The sequence below is a fragment of the Sparassis crispa genome (assembly GCF_003851025.1).
Source record: "Sparassis crispa DNA, contig_000003F, whole genome shotgun sequence".
NCBI classification, from domain to species: domain Eukaryota; kingdom Fungi; phylum Basidiomycota; class Agaricomycetes; order Polyporales; family Sparassidaceae; genus Sparassis; species Sparassis crispa.
The window spans coordinates 751,996-774,435 of NW_020939750.1; the positions used below are offsets into that span (position 1 = coordinate 751,996).

At 52.9% G+C, this 22,440-nt stretch overlaps 9 protein-coding genes across 9 annotated transcripts; 5 read left to right on the forward strand and 4 right to left on the reverse strand.

Moving 5' to 3' along the window:
- Positions 1-1,051: 1,051 nt before the first annotated feature.
- SCP_0402860 (hypothetical protein) lies at positions 1,052-1,789 on the reverse strand (the record flags this gene model as incomplete). Its single annotated transcript, XM_027757024.1, has 6 exons — positions 1,052-1,097; positions 1,148-1,207; positions 1,262-1,357; positions 1,406-1,504; positions 1,564-1,643; positions 1,697-1,789. The coding sequence occupies 6 exons, from the start codon at positions 1,787-1,789 to the stop codon at positions 1,052-1,054; spliced, it is 474 nt and encodes a 157-aa protein (XP_027612825.1).
- A 1,182-nt stretch (positions 1,790-2,971) lies between these two features.
- Positions 2,972-7,342, forward strand: SCP_0402870 (hypothetical protein; the record flags this gene model as incomplete). The annotated part of the gene is made up of 13 exons (XM_027757025.1): positions 2,972-3,051; positions 3,107-3,242; positions 3,305-3,361; positions 3,412-3,457; positions 3,512-3,769; positions 3,960-4,588; positions 4,653-5,258; positions 5,312-6,172; positions 6,230-6,433; positions 6,494-6,645; positions 6,710-6,838; positions 6,898-7,202; positions 7,257-7,342. 13 exons carry the CDS (start codon positions 2,972-2,974, stop codon positions 7,340-7,342), a joined length of 3,549 nt encoding a protein of 1,182 aa, XP_027612826.1.
- Positions 7,343-7,556: 214 nt separating this feature from the next.
- SCP_0402880 (Nascent polypeptide-associated complex subunit alpha) lies at positions 7,557-8,320 on the forward strand (the record flags this gene model as incomplete). Its single annotated transcript, XM_027757026.1, has 4 exons — positions 7,557-7,769; positions 7,829-7,906; positions 7,965-8,241; positions 8,301-8,320. The coding sequence occupies 4 exons, from the start codon at positions 7,557-7,559 to the stop codon at positions 8,318-8,320; spliced, it is 588 nt and encodes a 195-aa protein (XP_027612827.1).
- A 183-nt stretch (positions 8,321-8,503) lies between these two features.
- Positions 8,504-10,364, reverse strand: SCP_0402890 (tRNA (carboxymethyluridine(34)-5-O)-methyltransferase; the record flags this gene model as incomplete). The annotated part of the gene is made up of 7 exons (XM_027757027.1): positions 8,504-9,019; positions 9,085-9,153; positions 9,210-9,446; positions 9,502-9,599; positions 9,773-9,849; positions 9,903-10,041; positions 10,100-10,364. The coding sequence occupies 7 exons, from the start codon at positions 10,362-10,364 to the stop codon at positions 8,504-8,506; spliced, it is 1,401 nt and encodes a 466-aa protein (XP_027612828.1).
- Positions 10,365-10,574: 210 nt separating this feature from the next.
- Positions 10,575-11,704, forward strand: SCP_0402900 (Pyrroline-5-carboxylate reductase; the record flags this gene model as incomplete). Its single annotated transcript, XM_027757028.1, has 5 exons — positions 10,575-10,864; positions 10,926-11,094; positions 11,159-11,408; positions 11,458-11,529; positions 11,580-11,704. The coding sequence occupies 5 exons, from the start codon at positions 10,575-10,577 to the stop codon at positions 11,702-11,704; spliced, it is 906 nt and encodes a 301-aa protein (XP_027612829.1).
- A 754-nt stretch (positions 11,705-12,458) lies between these two features.
- Positions 12,459-14,106, reverse strand: SCP_0402910 (26S proteasome regulatory subunit 6B homolog; the record flags this gene model as incomplete). The annotated part of the gene is made up of 8 exons (XM_027757029.1): positions 12,459-12,466; positions 12,519-12,555; positions 12,636-12,691; positions 12,752-12,820; positions 12,872-13,040; positions 13,096-13,388; positions 13,444-14,020; positions 14,074-14,106. The coding sequence occupies 8 exons, from the start codon at positions 14,104-14,106 to the stop codon at positions 12,459-12,461; spliced, it is 1,242 nt and encodes a 413-aa protein (XP_027612830.1).
- Positions 14,107-14,301: 195 nt separating this feature from the next.
- Positions 14,302-15,197, forward strand: SCP_0402920 (Nuclear cap-binding protein subunit 2; the record flags this gene model as incomplete). Its single annotated transcript, XM_027757030.1, has 5 exons — positions 14,302-14,412; positions 14,469-14,590; positions 14,640-14,805; positions 14,857-15,090; positions 15,147-15,197. 5 exons carry the CDS (start codon positions 14,302-14,304, stop codon positions 15,195-15,197), a joined length of 684 nt encoding a protein of 227 aa, XP_027612831.1.
- A 3,198-nt stretch (positions 15,198-18,395) lies between these two features.
- SCP_0402930 (predicted protein) lies at positions 18,396-19,299 on the reverse strand (the record flags this gene model as incomplete). Its single annotated transcript, XM_027757031.1, has 4 exons — positions 18,396-18,552; positions 18,639-19,014; positions 19,073-19,180; positions 19,230-19,299. The coding sequence occupies 4 exons, from the start codon at positions 19,297-19,299 to the stop codon at positions 18,396-18,398; spliced, it is 711 nt and encodes a 236-aa protein (XP_027612832.1).
- Positions 19,300-20,466: 1,167 nt separating this feature from the next.
- Positions 20,467-21,476, forward strand: SCP_0402940 (Protein FDD123; the record flags this gene model as incomplete). The annotated part of the gene is made up of 4 exons (XM_027757032.1): positions 20,467-20,601; positions 20,658-20,810; positions 20,863-21,068; positions 21,125-21,476. The coding sequence occupies 4 exons, from the start codon at positions 20,467-20,469 to the stop codon at positions 21,474-21,476; spliced, it is 846 nt and encodes a 281-aa protein (XP_027612833.1).
- Between the last annotated feature and the right edge of the window lie 964 nt (positions 21,477-22,440).

Genomic DNA, 22,440 nt, shown 5'->3' on the forward strand with positions numbered 1-22,440 from the left:
CCGTGCGTTCCTCAGAGAGGAGCTTTGTAACAGCTGCCTTGAAAAGAAAACTACAGTCTGAATTAGTATGAGCATTGTTGAGCACTTTACTAATGTACTTACTTAACCCTGAAGTGGAAGGATTCAATTTAGCTGAACACTATTTAAACTCATAAAATGCCTTACCAAGTTTAACAAGATTATCACACAGCTTCTGCACAAACCTGGCCACATCTGAGGATGAACCTGCTTGAAAAACAGCAACTGCCCAAAAGGGAACCTTTCGAGGCCTATAGAATTGTTGTCGTACAAGATTCCATCCTCCCTTCATCTTGTTGACATGCTATTAACCACAATGTTAAAATGCAGTACAGTGCACAGACATAAGAAATAAAATCCACACATACCACTGTTACATTACCATACTGAATTGAGAGTGAATTCAAAATATGGCCATTAACTTGAATAGGTGTTAATTGGACTTTTACACCAGCTTCACGCAATGTCAATGAATGATCATACTGTAGAGCCTGAAATAATATAAGATAATTTGAATGAACTGCACAAGAAATCAAATACACTCACCTCTCCTGAAGTTGCTTCTGTGATAGCATTCATCTTATCTACAGGTCTCTGTGTGGAGAACTTAATGAACTGAGCCTGAACATCTGGAGAAAGCTTCTGACAATATATTTGTCCAGCAGGAACTATGCATACTTCTGCAGGAAAAACTGCAGTCTTCCCAATCTTGACACCAAAATGGCGAGAAAACTGTAGGCGATAATTATGCTGCTGAGCAAAGTGATCCTGCATCACCAAGGAAGTCAATGGACTGAACAACATAACAAATGAAAATTACCTTGACAGATGTTGATACACCATCTTTCTCAAACATAAACTCTCCTGCCCGATGTACTAGACCTTTGATAGGATGAGCTCTTCCTTGTGATGCATCTCTTGGGACTCGAGATGGGTTCTGTATATTAACCACAACCAATACATTCTTGAGAAAGTGCTTCAACTGCTTCAGTTGCTTGTGATCCAAATCTTCAAGATCACGCCGGTTGTGCACTCAAAGCTGACCCATTGCAAGGTCAAGAAGTGGACCAGAAGAATACCTGTGAGATAGACATGATAATAGTGTGAAATACCATTATTGTGAACTTACATTGCAGCCGTTGAGGTATCAACATTAATCAAAAGCCTATTGACAACAGGTTGAACACTTCTGCAAGAGTGAAAATGAGCATTTGTAGCAAAGTGATCAACAGTATATACACACTGGAAATAGCCCCTCCAAGCTTGCAGTCCTCCTGGTAAAGGGATTGCGCTCTTGGACAAGAAGAATGAGCGACCCTCAGGAGGGAAGCCATGGCGCCTATTGTAACTGTAAGTCAAGGGAACATGCAGAAAGCTGGAGACATACAAATTGGCATCCTGCCGGACAATCAGTTGAAGTAAATTGATAGCCATTGAGCTAGTGTGGGGAGTAGAGCCACCGGGGCGAGTCAAATTCTCAATGTCCCTAGCATAACACAAGTTGATCAATTGCTGATAGTCAAATGAAATCATGGGAACACATACCTTGGATTGATAACAGCACTCTTTTGCAGCCTAACAATAAAATGTCCTCGAGACGGATTGAGACCCATATGAACAGGATACTGAGAATGAAGTCAAGTATTATACATTGGCTGTAGAACTGAAATGTACTTACATCCGCTGAAGGTATGTCCTTTGCAACAAACAGGTTGGCTCTCCCATCGTACACTATTCGAGAGCTGAACAACGCGGCATGGTCTGTTTGCATCTTCTGTACAATCTCGTGTGCTCAACGAGGCTTAAAAGGTTCAGAGCGCTCTGGTTTGCCTCTATCAACGATTGCTGTAGTATATTGTGTAAATGTTGAAATCTGGATAACGGTGTGCTCTCCACTGGTACTTACACACTTCAAGGTGTGTTCATCACGGTATATGAGGACACAACAGACGCGAGAACAGATCTATTCTCACCATCGTAGTGGATGTATACGTTCTTCGGACTGCGGATGATCTCGAATGAGTTCGTGAAGACGGTTACTGACGCCATGCCGATAGATCGTATGTGATGTAAAGCTGAGAGAGACGTGGGTGGTCAAAGCGACGTGCTTCCGTTGAACTTGAACTTGAACGCGCACGCGGCGAGAATGATCACATGACGGCGATACCACGAAGTCCAGGGCAGCCAGACTGTAAGTTAGAGGCACCGTCAAGCACGCTCCAGCTAGGTGGTTGTGACATCACTCACGAACCTGTGTCCACAGACCGGATCCTAGTGTAAAATTGGGGTTCAGCGTTCGACCCCAGACTCAACTTGAGCCGCGCGATCATCAGGCGACAATGCCAGTGGCACCCATGCAATATTATCCTTCGCCGAACGCGTCCAGGGTCTGCGCGTCTCAGTAATGTGTGCGCCAAGCTGCTCGCCTCAATAAGTAGCGCTGTGGTTCATGGGAGGTATGTCTTTGTTTGAAAGTACTTGAGACCTAGAGTCCCCTCGACGCGCAGGATCGGATGGCTTGCAGACGAGCATCGCAACCACCTGCGCGCATTTCTAATTTTACGAATGTCCGTTTTCCCGTTTTGACAGAATTTTCTTGTCTGCAAATCCTGATGGTCGAACGTTACTTTGCCTCCTTGTTAAAGTTAGCACTGGCAGGTCCGATGAAGCATGCTAAGCTGGGATACCAGCAGTCGCCTCTACTGCAACTTCGTTGGCCAAACGTCTGGGGTCTTTTTCTTCCACCCCGAGTCACTCATTGTTTTATGTTGGCACCTCACCATATGTCTTTGTCCCGACTTGGCGACCCCTTTTGAGGTCGAAGACACATGATGCACCGACGACGTCATGTCGTGCCCACCGCTCGCCCTCTGACCCTCACAAGCATAAATACCCCTGTTCTCATTGCTTGGACACCGAGACCAAACAGAAGGTGTATCGTTCAGCCCCCTACATGGCTACCGGCAGCGCGATGATGAGTTTCGACCCCATTAACGCCATTCACCAACACATCTGTGCGTTCCACGTCTACTCGTATGCTGTCTTTCTTTGATCCTTGCGTAAGGCTGACGGGTTCCTGGTTATACAGACAAGACCGCACCCGTCACCTGGAGGCACACCATTACTGCACGCGTCTCAGCCGTGATCTTCACCAATGCATCATCTATGATTCAGACAAAGCAAACGCGAAGCTCATTGGCATCGAGTACATCGTCTCGGAGCAGGTTTGTTGTCGTCGCCGAGCGTTGCGCAGGATTGACCCTGAGTACGACATCCCTTCTCTCAGCTGTTCAAGTCTCTTCCGGAAGACGAGAAGAAATATTGGCATTCACACAAATACGAGGTGATTTCCAAGCTCCTATCTGCGAGACGCGATCTCAATATGCAATGGAGGTTGAAAGCGGATCCTTGCAATTGCAGCTGAAGAGTGCTGTACCGGGTGAGGCTCACATCTACGCTCCTGCCACTTCCGACTCATTTACTGCCACGTCAGAGGTCGTCGGCTCGGTAGCTGAGCAGCCTGCGATCCTGGAGATATACAAGACCTACGGCAAGACCATCCACACCTGGGCTGTCGATATTAGCCCGGACCTCCCGCTAGGCCCGCCTAACCTTATGGCCTCGTACACGGGGGACGGGCAGGGCCCTCCGGAGGAGATGCTGAAGGCGCGAGACAAGAAGTCCGGAATGAGCACGGCAGAGAGGCGGAAATTAAGGGCGGGTTATCTGCCGCCCTACACGAAGCTGGGGGGTGCGGATCAATGGGAGAAGACAGGACGAGGTCTCGTGTTCGTGGCAGAGGAAAGCGACATCAATGTGTAGCTGTCCAAACATATCATACTGTACAGTAGTTTTAGTGCAGATCATCCAAGCAGACTGAGACAAGTCTGCTACAACTTGACGGTGCCTGCGTACAACGGCCTTTGCATCTTCGGCCATAGCGGCCATGACCGCGATTACGGCAGAGCTCTCCCGCCAACTTCGCCTTCTGCTCGAGTCCCCTCCCGACGCTCTCTCTGTCTCAGATGTCCTCGCACTCGCCGACGCCTTCGTGCTCGAGTGTTCCTCCGCCTCCGAATCCCAATGGCCGTCGCTTTTAGCCCAACTTGAGGACGGGCTCCAAAGGATCTACGACGTCCTCGAGTATGCCCATTACGAAATCTTTATCGCCGTCCTCTACCGCCTGCGGCCCATCCTCCCGCCGCCCTCTATCATCTCCACCTGGTTCGACCTCGTCCTCCGTCCTGCCCTGCGCGATCCAAAACTCGGCACGGTCGCAGTAGACCATGCCAGGGAGCTCATCATCTCCGCGCTGGACTCGGACCCCGCAGATTTCCCTATCGTGGGCACCGCGGAAGAGCGCGGAAAGGAACTACAGAGGCGCAAAGAAAAGGTGGGCGAGTTCAGGAGGCGGCTGATGGACCTATATCTGCTAGATGCATTCAACGAAAGCTCCGGCGAGGATATCTTGGAGTGGGCCGAGCTCAGCGCTGAACAGCGCGAGCAGAAAAGTTGCTGGAAGATGAATCTCGAGGTCGTTCTTGTCAAGTTCGGTCTGGAGAGGCCCGAGGTATGCTTCCAAGCTGAAACGATCTTGGCTTGCCTGTCTGATATACGTCTCTTGTGCGAGACAGGATTTCCTGACGGTGCTGTACCACTGCTTCGGGGCACCCTCTTCGCGCCTGCAGCTCCTCATCCTCCTGAACTCATACATCTCGCAACCCGCGTTCCCGCTCAGCGCTGCTGTGTTCGCCGCGCATCCGCTCGCGACGAGCCTGCTGCACTGCATGCTCTTCGACAACTCCTCCTCTGAGTGCACCATTGGGCTGACCGTGTTCACGAAGCTCCTCCCGATCCTCGCGGTGAAGGCGTGCCAGCATATGAAGCGCCATCTTCCGCATCTCCTCGCGGTCCTTGCGCGCATCGTGTGCTGGAGGGTGCGCCGGCCCGCTCACGGCGAGGACGAGCAGGACGACAGCCATCTACATCCGTCCGTGCCTGCGCCCCCCATCCGGGAAGATATTGGGTGGGTGCGCCTCGAGCAGACGTTTGAAGGCTCTGCATCCTCAGCGCCGTCCCCTCACCGCTACTTCACGTTCCTTTATTACCTCTTCCCGTGTAATGTTATCCGCTTCCTCCGATATCCTGTCACGTACCTCAAACAGAATGGGCTGGACAGCCCGTATGCTGTGGACTGGGATGAGGCGCTGGACGAGGATCAAATCAGGAGCAGGAGCGAGGTGCGTCCGCAAGTGCCCGGAGTCGCTGCGATTCTGAGTCCGTTTCTTCCCAGCCACTGCTTCGCGGACATGTCCTTCATCCACTTCTCATTTGGCGAGAGGCGTCCGAAGAACTTGAGCAGCCAGATTTCTGGATGCAGTACGATATTACACGGATAGTAGGCGACTGCACAATGCTCGATGTGCGGAACACCGCACTGGGGATGCGTGAGCGCGAGCACAGTCCCGCCCAATTTCCGGCTGGATTGTTTGCGGAATCATCCGCCGAGCCCTCTCCCAGCGCCACCGCATCTCCTCCTGAAGCATACACATCGACCGATGCTTTATCACCACCATCTCAGATTCAAGAACCTCCGACGCCGATGTCCGCTGTGACCTCTCTGGCATATCAGGCTACAGAGCCCTCGACTCCGGTGTTTGCTACGTCATTGCCAGCGCCCCAATCCAGAGAACCACAGACGCCCATGTCCGCCGTATCCGCGATGACCACTGGTACGACCGCAACTTCGGCCAGCCGCGTCCGCGTGTCTCTGCAGGACATGATCACCACCTCCATCGCGCTTAAGTCCGGGCGCGACATCGAGATCGCGGACCCGTCGCCGGCATGGTCAGCGACGCTCTTCCCGCTGCCGCCCACGCGCTCGCCTTCACGCGAGGCGAGCGAGGGTTCGCGGACGCGCATCGACATCGATACTGATTCGCTGTCTATGCGTTATTCCGACCACGGACACGCGGGGGAGGATGTACCATCTCATGTGGCGCAGGCAATCGCGGGGTTGCAGCGGGAGGTGCTCCTCCTGCGGAATGAGCTCAACTTTGAGCTGTGGATGGCGCGCGAGAACGTGAAGCACATCGGTCGGCTGTATGAGGACCGTGTTTTGTCCAAGACGGCTGAGGCTGAGCGGCAGGGTCTGGTATGTGTAACATTCTGCGTCCTCTTGTGTAACTTTGGCTCAACTATGCGATGTTAGCACAACAAGTTACGCGAGTACAAGTCAGAGGTGTATCGCCTGCAGAGAGAGCTCAAAGAGCACAAAGAACAGGCGTCCTCAGTCAAAAACCAGTATGCGGACTGGAATAGGAAGTTACAGGATAAGGTGATGGAGTTTAGGAACGAGAAAAAGTCATGGATGTCCGAGGCGGCAGCAATGCGCGCTGCAGACAGGGAAGCCAAGGTGCGTCAATGCACAAGAAGGAAAGAAATTGTCGAGAAGTCTCAACGACACCTTCTGCAGGATGCATTCGCTGCTCAGGGAAAACAGCTTGCAGAGGCTGTACAGAAAATATTCCAGCTAGAAACAAAAATCAAAGAGACCGCCCCCAGGATCGACCGTTTGCATGACTACGAAAAACAGATCGAGCAGCTGATCAAGCTGCAACGTCTATGGTAAGTGTGTGTCGAGGGGTATCTTCACGTCCTGTCCGAACGCCGACGTTCTCGTCACTCTCAGGGAACTAGATGTGCAAAAGCTCAACGAGCAAGCAGACTCTCTACAAGTGTTCACTAGCCAATATCGCAAGATGGAGCTTAGAGTGGAGTGTTTCGAAAGAACACTCGCCGAATCCGAGCAGATTGCCCAGTATGCCTCTGTCCATAATATCCGCAGGCAGTCCGTTGATAAATATCTCTCGTCTGCAGGACGCAAAGGCATCAAATTAAAACCCTTGAGTCACGTCTGCTGCTATCACACAGACAGATGCAGGCCGCGCGCAAGGGCGCATCTCTGGGCCATATGTCGCAGTCTCAGGCGGAATTTGGCAGACTCTCGCAAACCAACCAGAAGCTCCGGGATGAAAACGCGGAGTTGCAAGATGAAGTGGAAGAGATGAAGGCGATGGTTGAGCTCCTCAAGGCGCAGGTGAGCGACACGCAGGGATTGATCTCGGACAGCCGGTCCATGAAGACCATTTTGCTCAGTGGCCTCGTTCGCGAGGAGCTAGAAGGTAATTTCTGAATGTAACAGTAGACTTGTTTGTATTGCTACTATACATGCAAAGCTTACCTACGATATGTATCCTCATTGCAATGCATTTTTTTGTACGATGTCCCTCAGGAAGACTTGTGGCAGAAGGGTTGGGGTTAGGGTTGATGCGCCCCGAAATGGGGGCGTCGCCATCGTTCACGACATTGAGCTCGTCGCGTAATCTAACATCCACCTTCCAAAATAACGGTGCGCATGCGTTCTTGTACATGATACCCCCTTGATTCTTGCTGTGGCGTCCCTGTTTGTCGAAGGCGATGGATGCCCTCCCGCCGTGTCGGATGCATCTCAGCGCGCTGACGACGCTTGATCACAGATGTCCGCCACCATCGAAGAGGTCTCCTCCGATCACTCGGAACACGAGCACGACCATGATCATGACCACGACCACGACGAGGATCCAACCTCCCAGGCGGCGCTTGACAAAATCCAGTCGCGCTCTGAGCGCAAGGCGAGGAAGGCGTTGCTCGGACTCGGCCTCAAGAAGGTGCCGGGCATCACCCGCGTCACACTCAGACGGCCAAAGAACGTGCGTATACTGCGATGGCGAAAGTGTCTCGTGGAAGACTGATCTGTATGCGGACGTAGGTGTTGTTCGTGATTGCGACCCCTGATGTGTACAAGTCGCCCAACAGCGACTGCTACATCGTGTTTGGTGAGGCGAAGGTACGTGCTGCGTCGGTTTTGCGATGGACGGTGTGGTAAATTAATGCATTGTACGAAGATCGAGGATATGAACTCGCAAGCACAACTCTCTGCACAGCAGCTCGCCAGCGGTGCTGCCGCCGGTAATATCCCCAACCTTGAGAGCGCCGGTGTAGGTAACGAGAACGAGGATGATGACGAGATCCCCGAACTCGAGGCTGTTGAGGAGGATGGGCCAATAGACGAGACTGGCGTGGAGCCCAAGGACATCGAGCTGGTCATGCAGCAAGTCGGCTGCTCGCGCGCAAAGGCGGTGCGCGTGTTGAAGGAGAGCGGGGGCGATCTGATCAATGCTAGTGCGTTCTTCCTTCCATATTATTTTCGTTGCGTGAGGTTCACTGCCGCCATGTTTCAGTCATGGCCGCGAGCGAGTGAAGCTCTCGTCCCAGAGTCTCTGTACTGTAGCATCACATTGTTCTGCTTGGCATTCAAAAGTCCTTTCCACTGCTTCAGTCCTTCCCTACGCGTGCCCTTGCGTCGTCCACCAAACATGCCGTCCTACAACCGTCGTCGAACGTGGAGGCTTCCAATAACTTCTGACGCGATCCGTTTGCATCATTACTTCCCTTGATTCCGGCTATCCCAACAGCGCAATTCCACGTAGTAATTGGACCGTTCCCACCCGTCCTGCACAATCTCTACACCTCTTCTGGACGAATTCTCTGTGACATCATCGGCTTCGGAATGGCCAACAGTGATTTCTAGATCATTAGCTGCTTCGCGGACCAGTTTGGAGAGTTCTCCCCCTGCGAACATGTGGTAGTACCGATTGAACAACTTCGATTCTTGCCTCGTTGGCTCTGTCGACCGCGATGCCTCCCGTGGACCTGGACTGACAGTGTCGGAGCTAAGTGCTTTCCCTTTGGTCTCCGGCTTTGTTTTTGGCGGTGACTGGGTTGAGAGCACCCATGGTACGAATACATCCCGACCTTTGACTTCTTCGTCACCTTGGACCGCGGCAGATGGAGGCCGCATGTCCGGCGGCATTGTCCGTTTGGAAAGTGCATCTTGCTCAATGGCCCATACATAGATGAGGGCGCGGCCATGAGATGAGTCTATGCACTGAAGCAAACGCTGTACGGGCATGCCAAGCTAAGTCGCGCAGCCGCAGCATGACAGTTGAGTTGAAAAGGACGTACCTGCACGGCTAGCTTACGCCTGGCATGTGTCGACAAGTGATGTATAGTCGCAATAGAAATCGCGTAGTCCTGTCTCAGACAGTTCTCTCAGTTTCAACCGCAACTTCAAAGTAGAGACGACGAACAAACGCTCCCTCTCTCCACGGTTTGCCGAGGACATCGCCCAAAACCACATCTCTCCGTGCACCGCCTGCTGTCTGCGCAATCTCTAGGAGATTCCTGCTCCTGTCAAGCCCAACAGTGCACACACTCCCCGGGCGGTCGAGTGGTAATGGTAGGTACTTTCCGTTGCCAGTACCGGAGTCTAGCCCGACCCACCCGGCAGGGATGGATGACAAGAATTGCGCGATGATAGGCCATGGCTGTTGTATCTCGCGCATCTATAGTCAGTTTGTGGGGAAGGGAGAGCGTACTGACCTTATAACGCGTAGATGAGAAGTGAGAAGCGATCTCGTCGTAAACAGTGTGGACATGCTCGTCCTCATAGCGTTGCGGATCGTCCGACACTTGGACGGCTGACACAGTGGTCATAGCAGGCATTTAACAGAGCAACACACAGCAATATTATAGGGTGGCAACGTCTATGATAGGTGGGGTATCAAAGGCAGTGGTGGTAGAAAGAAAACAAGCAAGCGACGCGTCGCTCAGTCCTCCTCGATGTAACCCATCTCCTCGTCGAGGAGCTCACGGAACCTGCTTCCGTTGAACGGCGGAAATGGTACTAGTCGTGAACAGTCTAGCTTCTCGATGGTGTCGGGCAGTTCGCTGCAGAGTTTCGTACAGGTTAAGAGGCACGCGGAGAATACGAAGGGACTCACGCGACCGTCGACGCCTTCAGATGACCTAACGCAGCCAGTGCACCGGCAAGTTCTTCCTGATGGTTGTCCATGAGCGTGGGATTTGGGATGGCTATCAGGGGTTTGCCCATGCGGAGGACGTCGAGGATGGTGCCAGAGCCTGAGTGGAGTGCACAAATATTTAGCTCCGGTCAGTAAGCGGATACGGACGTGCTTGCCTGCATGGCTGATGATCAGATCAGCCTTTTCATACTCTTCTTGGAGCGAAGGCCTGAACCTCCAGACGAGGGTGTCGATATGTGCGCTGCTGCCCCACTGTTCGCCGGACAGGGTGAAGCGGCTGGCGTCAAAATCGGAGTGGCCACACTGGACGACGAGGGAGGAGTAGCCGCGGGTGCGGAGGGCGTCGAGCACGTCGTCGGAGAGGATGTTCTGGACGAGCGCGTCGAAGCGCGTGGATCCGACTGTAACGAAGACTTGCATGCTTGCCGGGATTGACTCGGACGACTCTGACTCGGAGAGGAAGGGAGAGCTGCTGGCGATCCGTTCTCTGCGCCCTCTGCGACTGCTTCAGGCCACATCTGATTTCTGCTCTTCCCATCATGGGCTATACTCTCTGCGTTCTAGGTTCCTTTTTCTCCGTATCTCACCATACTCCGGCGCTGACTGTCCACCTGACCAGGATGCGGGACAATGGGCGTCGCTATAATTTCCGGCGTCCTCGCCAGCCTCCAGGCAAGGCCGCACTTTCACCCCCATCCCGTGCATGTCAAATGGGAATCCCACACCCCCGGAACGCTCACCCCCCGCGATCTCGAGGATGAGGCACTCCCATCTCGGTTCATCGCCTGCGTGAGCAGAGAAGAGTCCGTCAAAAAGCTGGCAGCCGTTTGGCCCGCTTCGGACGCGCTCGCCCTTGGCGTGGAAGTGCGCAAGGCGCAGAACGTAAGCGCTGTACAGGAGTCCAATGTCGTACTGCTCTGGTGAGTCGCCGGGTTGTGCGATCGGCGTATCCAAACCTGATGCGCGTCTCTGTCTATGCAGTTGCAAGCCCCAGCTGGCACATACCATCCTGAACGAGCCAGGGATGAAGGAGGCCCTGGACGGCAAGCTCCTCATAAGCATCCTGGCAGGTGTGACCATATCGCAGATTACGGCATGGGTCCTCCCTTCCACGAAGGTCATCCGTGCGATGCCCAATACCCCTTGCCGAGTGCGTCTCCTGGGCATGATGCTCAGCAATAGCCGCACCCTGACGCGCAGGCGTAATTACGCAGATCCGAGAGGGGATGACCGTGGTCAGCAACCTGCCCCCGTCGCCCTCCCTCGAGCTCGACCACACTATCATCACCAACATATTCTCGTCGATTGGCCGGTGCCGATTTCTAGATGAGAAGCACTTCGACGCGTGCACGGCATTGTCTGGCTCCGGGCCCGCGTTCGCGTGCATCTTCCTGGAAGCGATGGCGGACGGAGGGGTAATGATGGGTCTGCCCCGGGCGGAGGCTCTTGAATTGGCCGCGCAGAGTGAGTTCGCCGGTTCGGTGCAGAACGAAGATTGCTTATGCACGTGCAGCCCTGCAGGGCACAGCGCGCATGACTCTGCAAGGCAATACACATCCAGCCCAGCTGAAGGACGCGGTCACAAGTGAGTGCTCATGTGAACAGTTGAAGGAACGCGCTTATGATGCCCATCAGCCCCAGGTGGATGTACGATTGCTGGTTTGCTCGCAATGGAAGACGGGAGGGTACGATCAACCATTGCCCGAGCTATTCAAGTCGCAACGGAGAAGGCAAGAGAGCTTGGACAGCCGTCAAAATAAAACAGTATTGAGAAAAGACAGAAGTATTAAAAAATGTGCAGTATCACTGGAAAATTTTCATTGGTAGTGGTCATCTACATCTGATTTACAGAGTATATTGTCACCGCCGAATATATTCGATGTCCCCATAGTGAGGACGTCGCCAAGGTAGCGGATATACACCCCAAACGGGAATGCACGTATCCTTCTTGCTCCCATAAAATGAAGATGAACGTGTAGGAGATGAACGTCACCCAGAGTGTTGGAGGAGCGACGATTAAGCATACCAGATACGCAACTCCAGATGTAACAAGATATATTGTGAACTTGCATGCCAAAACCCATTAGCTCGAGTCTGCACCAAGACATACGTCTGACCACTTACCATGCTGTTGAAATACAAGATCAAAGCTGAGATACAGTTGTTGAGATGTATCCTGCGTGTGAACCACTCCATCCATGCAGACAGATCAGAGACCAGCCCGGAGACATGCAGTCAACGAAAGGAGAGGCAAAAATAGCACGGGAACAACAGAAACGTTTTGAATATTGCTCGTAAGAATGAGCGCCACTCCGTGAGGATATCGGTGGGACGCTAAAGTGAGGGAGCTTTCTGGTCTCGTGAACGCAGATATCTGGCACACATACGAAGAAGGTCGAGAGAATAAATTGTCCGCTAGGATACAGGCGACGTGCCTATAGCATCATGGTCAGCACGCGTTTTTGAGCGAGAAGGAAACATTACTGACCGAACAATAGAACCAACATAAAAGTATCACCGATCTGTAGCCAACAATGAGAAACCTAGAGTGGTGCATGACCATGAAACACGCACAGAAATCGAGCATATCGTCCGCCCGTTTGACGTTTTGCTGGATGATGGAAGAAAAGAAGAGAAAAGTGAGTATATATAGCCGACGGGTCGGTAACCAAACAGGACCAAACAACGTACTTTCCACGCCTCCTCGAAGTCCGCCGGTAGCACAATGTATCGGTTCTTGCGTACCGCTACAGGGGCATACAGTGTGAACGACAGCGGAGCTATATCAACTGGGACAATGAATTTACCTTGTAGACCGGCTGCTTGCACAATTGCTGCGATCTCTGCAGCTGATATTCGCTCTGGACGGGATACATCTGCGGAAGCGGTAAATACAGAAACAAGAGCTACGGATGGCGAAGGCGTACAATCTTCGAGGTCTACATCTGGACCCAGATTCATCTTGCTCGTGATCGTCTGGAAGATCAGTCGCTTCTCGCGACGAGAAGGGAGAGGGAACTCGATCTTCCGGTCGAGACGGCCGGGACGAAGTAATGCAGGATCCAGCGTGTCCGCACGGTTTGTAGCCATGATGACCTGTGCGACAGGTCAATGTCACCTCACTGCACGTATAACATAATGCTCCACGGACCTTCACATTGCTGCCCTGGTCGAACCCGTCCATTTGGTTCAGCAGCTCGAGTAGGATACGCTGAACTTCTCGGTCTGCACCCGTCTGCGCATCGAACCGCTTCGTGGCGATAGCGTCAATCTCGTCGATGAAAATTATTGAAGGCGCGTTCTCTCGTGCTAGCCGGAAGACGTCGCGAACCATACGAGGACCTTCACCGAGATACTTCTGAACGAACTCGCTGCCGACTACTCGGATGAAGGCTGCAGTGGTGTGGTGTGCGACGGCTTTGACGAGCATCGTCTTGCCAGTACCTGGTTGATGTTCCCGTAAGTATTATGACATAGTTGAACGTGAGGATAACCATACCTGGTGGTCCATATAGCAAAACGCCTCTTGGCGGGTCAATTCCGATCTTCTTGTACAAGTCAAAGTGTGTCAATGGCAGCTCCACGGCTTCCCTGATCTCCTGCTTCTGTGTGTCCATACCGCCGACGTCCTGGTACGTCACGTCTGGTTTCTCCTCCTTTCCAAGCATCGAGATTGACGAGTCGGCTTCTGGGGGTAGAATATCCACGAGGGCATTTGAATGTCGGTGCAGCGCAACGGACGAGGACGGCTTGAGGAGCTCGCGGTCGAGTGTGGAGAGAATCCGGACGACATAGTTTGAACCCGTTGTCGAGCCAACGATAGCGGTGTACTGGTCTATGGGCTCGAGGAACTGGCCAATAACGAGCGGGACGGACTGGATGCGCTTTACTTCTTCTTGCGCGCGGATGAGCTCGCGCTTCAGATTCGCCTGCTCGTCCTTGATGTAGCTCTCCTGTATTTCCAGCATTTCCAAATGTCTCGCCAATTTCTTGTATTTGATGTAGAGGTCCTCCTCCTCCTGGAGCCCTTGAAAGAGTGCCGCCTTTTCGGTCACGACGGAACCGAAGGTTGGCTCCTACGTGTGAACTGATGAACATATTCCGCGCGGTGTATAGTAGGAAGATATACCTCTTTCTGAATTTCTATGCCAATTTCATCCATGGTTGCGGTGAGAGCGCGGAGAGGATGGTGAACGCTGACGCGGCTCCAAGTTTGGGCGACGCGTCTTTGTTCGAGCCCTAGATTAGGGTTCACATGTCGGGTTAGGGTCATGTCATATGCAGTGCAACTTCGCTGCAACTTCACCGGAAGCTGACCGTATACTAAGGCAGGGGAATTGATAGTCGTTCTCCCACCATGGCCCACGTCGTAACCCCTCTCGACCAGCCTTCCAACTATAAAGATTCGCAAGCTCGTGTCGACCGGCAAAAGCAGAACGACCTCCTAGCGAAATCGACAACTCTTTATGTACGCTCTCTCCCTCTTAGCACTTTCCCGGGAGTCTCACCAGGCCGTTCGAGCAGATTGGTAACTTAAGTTTTTACACCACTGAAGAACAGATCTATGAGATTTTCTCAAAATGTACCAGCCCTGAGGAAGGCGGCGGAATAAAGCGTATCATCATGGGACTTGACAGGAATACAAGGCGAGTCTGACTTAAGTTGGCTCATATTCTTATCTCACATGAGGTGTAGAACGCCATGTGGCTTTTGCTTCGTCGAGTACTACAGCCATGCAGAGGCGTTGACATGCTTGCGGTACATCGGCGGAACGAAGCTGGACGAGCGTATCATTCGTTGCGATCTTGACCTCGGCTACCGGGAAGGCAGGCAATTTGGCAGAGGTAAGAGCGGTGGCCAGGTATGTCCTCAAGACCTTTGTAGGATGACACGAACGCTGATTGAGTTCCAGGTGCGAGACGAACACAGACAGGACTACGACCCAGGTCGCGGGGGCTGGGGCGCACAGGCTCAACGGCTGGAGATTGAGAGGAGAAGAGAGGTTGAAGAAAGATATGCAGATGCCCAGGAAGGTCCTGGCGCTGTGGCTGGCGGCGGTGGCGACTGGAAGGAGGCCGAGGGCACGGTTGAGCACACCCTCAAGAGGGGTCGGTCGCCCGATGACGAAGGGGACAGCGGAAGAGCGGTACGTACAAATTCATATGTTTTGTTGGCTATACGTTCTCATCGCTATGATAACAGGGTACTCGTGCACGTCTTGACGATGCTGACCATGATGCTGACAGGATGTAGTACCGCTCTGGGTTGTACTTATATGCAATGTATTTGAACAGGTTACTCCACGTTTGCAACTGTGTCGTCAAGATGCGCATTTTTTTCTGGTTCGGCTGGAAATAGTGGTAATGTTCTGATCGCAAGTTGCAAGTAGTCAAAATGGCCTCGGGACCTTCTTCCATCAGCTTACAGGTGAGACTGGCTTAAACCGCAAGCGAATCAGCTGAAGTGAATCTCTCACTGCTACAGTGCGCAAATTAGGCAGTAGATTTCGAAACATATTGTACCGGTTGGCCTAATGCTTGCTCTTACGACACGGTCGTCGGGGAGTTGGGATCAGTAACGCAAGCCACATCCAGAAAATTTTGTAACTGGGTTTCATACCACGTTCTCCAATGTGTTGAGTCTCGAATGTTGTATGCTAAAGTATCATACATATACCTCACTATCAGCGGCATCCTCTTCGAAACAGACAGGTGCTCCTTTGCTTACCACTGCAAACAAAAACTGTGAGTTTCCTACTCGCAATCATGTCATGCTCCATCCACCGGATCACCCTCGCAAATTTCTCTGTCAGCGGCGTTATCGTCGAAGCAGGCAGGGCGGTCCCGCTGTGTGGCGCTGTGAGGCGCCCCTTACTGATGTCTTTTCATTGTTGAAGACGATGGGTCCGGCCAACCTCCTGCCTCCATTCCATCGCCTACGCCTAGCGTCTGATAACGAAAACAGCGTATCCGGTAACCCTCACACCTTCTACTACGTTATTCTTCAGTCCAGATCTCTCCCACACAGAGCGAACACTTGTGCTCTTTCGCTCACGATAGACCTGCTGGGGTATATGCTCTGTGGGCTCACTTGAAGAAGAGCACGAAGGCCCGTACACTCCCGAACAGCTTGGGCAGCAAATCGATCAGCAACCCATGTACTCATGTCTGAATCACATTATCCTGCTGTCGAGTGGGTGTTTCGCATTAGCTTTTTTTGCCATTGTGTCCCAACCACAGCGATGGACGGTAACAGCGCACGCCACCATCATTACGTGCACACCATCCTGCGTTTGGTTTCGTCCCAATTTTGATCGCACTGTTATCACAGCTTTTCGACGGATCATGGCGAGCGCGAGCGTCATTCTCGTAAGTAGTCATGCTTCTCCGGAGTCTGAAGTACTGATCGCACGCTGACTCGGCGGGGCGGCAAAGCCACTTCTCTGTAATCAACCGCTGCCCACCGCGATGCCCGTTTCGTGAGATAGCTTTCGGCGTTCCGTGTTTGAGAAACTTGGCCAATGACTCGGTCAGACCTCCACGATAGCAATGGATCATCACAAGGCCTCTTCCTCGGTGGGGCTCCTGAGTCAGCGGTGTAGAGTGGGTTTGATGCCCAATATCTTGAGATGATATCCTTCCGTTGTGGATGTCGCGGTGTTTACGACGACGACCGGTGTACACTCTTTATTGAGACAGTATCCTCAGATTGAAGAGATCAGGGATATTGTCTTTCGCTCCAACTTGTCCAACGTGTCCGTAATCAATTGGACTGACTAGTACCATGAGGCGCAATTTTACAACCCTGAGATGAAGTGCAACTCATCTATCCGACGTGGTGCACGAGCAACATGCTCGTCCTGATCGTACGATGGATGGGATGTAGTAGAAAGTCGTGTAAGCATACCAAAGCGATCCGATAAATGCCACCAATGCATTACGCATCCGTAATGCCGGGGCAGCGACCATAGTATCCGAACAGCCTCAGAACTGAACAGATACGAACATTATACGAATGAATATGATGTCGGTGTGGTACAAGCGATAATATCCAAGTAGGGCATGTGCGAACGTCCGCCACACCTGCACATCGGTCAGAACAGACTCGTCAAGAAAGACGAAGGTAAGCGACGTACATTGTACATGTAAACCGACACCCGATCATCCGGAACGAACGCGACGGCCACCGTCCCGAATCCAGCAGCCAGACATACTACGCCAAGCTGAGGGGCCAGAGCAGCAGCCCAGAAGACCGTATGGCGCGCGATCGACGGTCAGTGGGACGCGTCCGTGGCGCGCTTACATGCCACCAGCGTCACGCCAACCTCGAACGACACGAATCCGAGCGCGTTGACGACGTTACGCGTGATGAATCGCCCACTGTGTGCGCCGAGACTCACTCGCGTAGAACGTGTGGAGACTGTACGCAGGGACAGCGCGAGGCAAGCTGGCACGAGGAGCCAGCGCAGGACGGGCGCATCGCGGGCAGGGCCTGTCCTTTTCGTTCTACTCGACCTCCCCGACGTCCGACGACGGAGCGATGGCAAGGCCGGTCTGGGGTGCGCTTACAGGTGAAACGTATCACATGTATGCAATATGATGACTCACATTAAGTTCAACGTCGTCTTAATATTTAGTAAAGAGGAAGAACGTGTAGGCATGGCGTGTAATGCGATGCGCCAAGGCAGAGTACAGTAGGGTGCGTCCGGGATCCACGGTCACGGCAAAAAAGGTTACCGGGTAAGGAGGGGGGGACATGGCTATATCCTCCGGCAGCAGCCAATTAGCGACACTCGCTAAGCCAGCCTACAGCAGAGAGACAACGATGGTGACTGTGTGATCCTCAGATTAGATCTCACTCAAGAACGATTCTGATCGCGATCGTGAACGTGGTGATCGTGAAAGAGTTCAGCAGCACGTTCGCCTCAGGCTGGTCGAGTCAGAACAATTGCCGGGGGTATCGAGGACTCAGCAATAACCTGCAAGTCGGTCATGATGTGGTTAAGGCCCTCCTTCGCGGTACTACCATAGAATTCTGAGAGACAAGAGCGAAAAAGTCGGAGCGTTTCGTCCGCGTTCGGACCGCGCCAGCAAAGTATGCAGCGACGCAATGTCCTTCAGAATCAGTTGAGGCTCGGCTTCATAGTTGAAACAGAGGGAATGGCAAGAAAAATCAGCAGCCGACAGAATGCTGCAGCAGGCAAGTTTGAAGGGACGCGGAATTAAAGTCTATCACGTCGAACGTTATGGCTATCGAAGAGTTGCAGGATGATGCTTATTGGATAAGTGCAGTGAGAACGGCGAATGGAACATCTCGCCCGGATCATGCATACTTATGAGATCTCATGAGATTCAGCACGAAGCCAATGCGATAGTGATGGATCACTAAAGTACACACATACCGGCATCCAGATGACTTCCACAATATGACGGCCCTGAGAAAGTTGGTCGCTCAGTATACAACACGAGCGCGGAGAGGATACAGGTGGTGATAGACTTCAGGTCGGAAAAACGTCATATGTAGTGTCCGAACGAGACGGTGAGCCTCCGATATGGATGCCGTGCGGACGAGATGCCGCGATGTGAAGGCCAACTTCTGATAGACTCCCCTGCAAGGTGCATGAAAAACTCCCGTTAGCACAGCCGCAGGGATTGCTCCAAATGCGCCAAGATGAACTAAAAATGAAGCACTCACACATCCATCTTAACGACTTCCTTCTTGCCGCCCTCAGAGCCTGCGAGCTTGTATCCCTTGAGGAACTCCCTCAGGGCCTCCGCAGTCATCCTGCCCGGAAGCCCCGACATTACTACGTTCTTCCCCTGGCTGGTGAGGCCCCCCGCTGGTCCGTTGCCAGTGATAATACCCCGCTCGGCTGCCTCTGCGCGGCCCTTGATGCCCCTTGTGCGGTCTGGGCGACCACCTGTGGGGTCTTGAGAGGGATATGAGTAGATTTGACTGCCGCCAACTACGGCATTTTTGAGGTTCTTCAGGCTTGACTGGAGGTAGAGGGGACTGTGCAGCTCGATGAAGGCCTTCTGTGTGGGGAGGAGCCGGAAATAATCTATTGAGACTAGAGGAGCGCATAAGATGAAGACCGACGAACGTGCAGCACACAGCGGAGGACGTACCGGACGCGACATCCACCTTAGCTTTTAGGCATGCCCGGCGAACATCAGCTGGTAAAGCGGAACGTGGAAGACCGTGGACTACGATGAACCGCCTGCTGTCGGGAGCGACTGCACGAGGGTGAAAAGTCAACACACGGTGAGTCCGAAAGGTATTCACCTTCTCTGGAAGCCCGACCAGCAGCTTCACGGGTGGACTGGAAGACCCTGGTGATCCCTGGGGTCGCCATGTCGAGACGATCTAGGGTCAGACTTTGCGACGAGTGCACAAGTCACGCCCGAGTCGGAAGATGCCGGATATTGTGGGAAAGCGCTAAGGTTGGGCTCTCCACCGTGACCGGCTGTGACATGTTGGATACGGTTAGCCTCAGGCTGGAGAGTGTACGTTACGTGTAAAACTAACTACAACTTCAATTCTATAGCTACCAAAAATTCAAAACAATTATGGTTGTTAAAATGGGCAATTGTGCCCTCCACAAATTGCCTTTAGATTTTGAATGGTTTATTCAAATTTGCATCACGCTGTGTAACGTTGTTCACGTGACATTGGAGTACGACGGCTGCGAACCCCAGCTACGCCGGGAGGTTGACCTCGCCTCTCCTGACTCTTCCTGGCTGCTCTGGGCTATCTTGTCGCCATCGCCGCACCTGGGCTGCGCCTTGATTGCGTGAAGAATGGCAGAAGAGGGTATCTTCTGTGAACACTCAGCACGAGTTCTCCGTGCGCCTGGAGCCCTGTTTACGAGCTGATCTGCCGTCACGCACGTTGAGGCTAAGCTCTGCGCGCCTCGGCTGGATCTTCCCTGCTCCTCGTGTTCTCTGGTAATGGCTGCTTACTGGAATATATTGCACTCGGATCTGTTGTGAGGTGATAGCGGAAGCGCGCGTATGGTGGAATGACATCGGCCGGCGTCATAGCATGGCTTGGAAGGATCGAGAAGAGGGTTAGCTTGCGTTGTATTCGGCGGGCGAGCGGACTCGGATGCATTCAGCGCTGCCGAGTGGTTACAACTTGGCCTGGATCTGGTCCCAGCCAATGGGGAGAGTGCCCGATACGATCGGCGCACGAATAGGACGCACGATCCTCGCTTCTTTCGTCTGCCTCCTTGTCGGCGCATTCGGGATTTCCCTTCTGGGACGCCCTTCTGACGTCACGACCCGCCTTACTCAGGAGGCCGGTCGTTGTCCAGTCCCAGCACACGCCTCTTCTCTATCTTCTCCAATGACTAAGGCGGCCTCTCCCCTCCTGTCTCATGATCCTCGAACGCTCATTCGGCATATATAAACTGGCTTTCCGACTCTCTCCCTCTCCCTCTCATCCATTCCGACTCTCACCATCGGGTCGCACGTTTTCTATTCACGACTTTTAACGACAACCCAATACACTTTCAACCGCAATGGGTAACAAGGCGCTCCAAATCAATCCCCCCAACGCCAACATCAACCTCTCCACTCATGGCTCCGACTGGTTGTGGGCCGTGTTTTCTATCATGGCCGTCTCCCTCCTCGTCGCAATCGTCGCCAACTTCCTCGTTAGCATCCCCTCCCTGACCCCTATCAAAGCATCTCTCTGATCTTTCGTCTACAGAGACCATGGGGCACTCGTCTCTTCCACCAGATCGCTATCATAATCCTCACCACCGCCAGCATTTCCTACTTCGCCATGGCTTCCGATCTCGGTGCGACCCCGGTCAGGGTAGAGTTCCGCAAACACGGTGACAGCCCTACTCGCCAAGTCTGGGTAAGCTAATCGTCCATCCGTATGTGCTCAGCGTCTCATTTCGTCTTTTCAGTTCGTGCGGTACATCCAGTGGTTCATCACCTTCCCTCTGGTTGTCCTTGAGCTCTTGCTCACCACCGGTCTTCCCCTTTCCGACGTTTTCACTGCCATCTTCATGTCCATAGTTGTCGTGGTCAGCGGTCTCGTCGGCTCTCTGGTGCCCAGCACCTACAAGTGGGGTTTCTACGTCTTTGGCGTGGTTGCCTTGTTCTACATCTGGTATGTATCACCGAGTACGTTCGCTAAGACCGATTGCTCATACTGCCGCCTTTCAGGTATGTGCTGCTACTGCACGGCCCACGTGCGAGCTTTGCCGCAGACCTCCGCGCTGGTTACTTCATGTGCGCGGGCTGGCTGTCCTTCATTACCCTGCTCTACCCCATTTCCTGGGCGCTCTCTGAGGGCGGGAATGTCATAAAACCCACGTCCGAGATGATATTCTACGGCATCCTCGACCTTCTAGCAGGCCCGCTATTCCTTTGCGTGTTCCTCTTCAGTCTGCGCTCTGTCGACTACGCGGCATTCAGCCTGCAATCGGGCAAGTACTCAGGCACGGGTGGCGAAGCAGGTGCGGGTCCTGTTCGGCAGACAAAGGCGGCTGAGGCTGGCGCTGCTGCCCAAGCTTAATTCCACTTACGCTTGCACCACCGACGTCTGCGAGAGAGTATCATGGCGAGGTGATGATTATCGACGAGAAGATATGATGACTCCCCCTTCCCGTTCCGACCATTTACTGTTTCATATTTTCACGCCCTTTAATGTCTTCGCGCGTTCGCCCTTCCCCCCTTTTGCTCCACGCACATCCTTGAATGGCTTTAATGATTTCTTTCTCGTGCGGCGTCGCCTGCTCCTATTCCAAAGGCTTAGCCTTTACTACCGTTGTTGTAATGTGATTGATTTGATTTCAATGCAATAGCTGTATTTGTATCCATTCGTCGCTGTTGTTAATGCTTCATCAAAACTTCGTAGAAATTGGAGATTATTTTTTGTTTTCGTGCGCGCCGCAGAGCAGGCGGTTTTGCGACGCTGTGTTGGTGTCCCATACTCAGTACGTCGCCCATGCCTCCTACGGTTTTGGTCATTCCGTGCGGCTTCAGATTTCGTAGGCGTCTTTTATGCAGTTTGCTCGAGCTTGCACGATGAACGGATGAGTATTGGCCGAGCCCCTTGTTTTTCTACATGTCGCGCTGGAGTCGAGCGCGATCAGCGTCCGGCGCCGTGTTGGCGTGGCACAGGCATGCGTCCAATTCCAAGGCATAGTATTCGTACCGGCCCCGCGACGCTCTCCGATAAAACCTACAAGGAAACTACCGTAACACAACAGCGCGAATATTCGTAAAAACGCATGTCGGTCCCAAGTCGTACCGCTGATAACAAATCCGAAGAGAAGGACCGAAGAACCTATCCGATAACGGGGTCTGTATGTAATGCGTGGCCACGGGAACGCTAACAGAGAAGCACAAGCATCAAGAAGGGCGCGAAACCAGGCGCGCATCGGCGGTTTGTCAATGCGGATTAGAAATGCAGCCACAGGAAAACAGAAGGTGGCAATGCGTGTGCATACACTGGGCCGCCATACAGATTGCAGGGT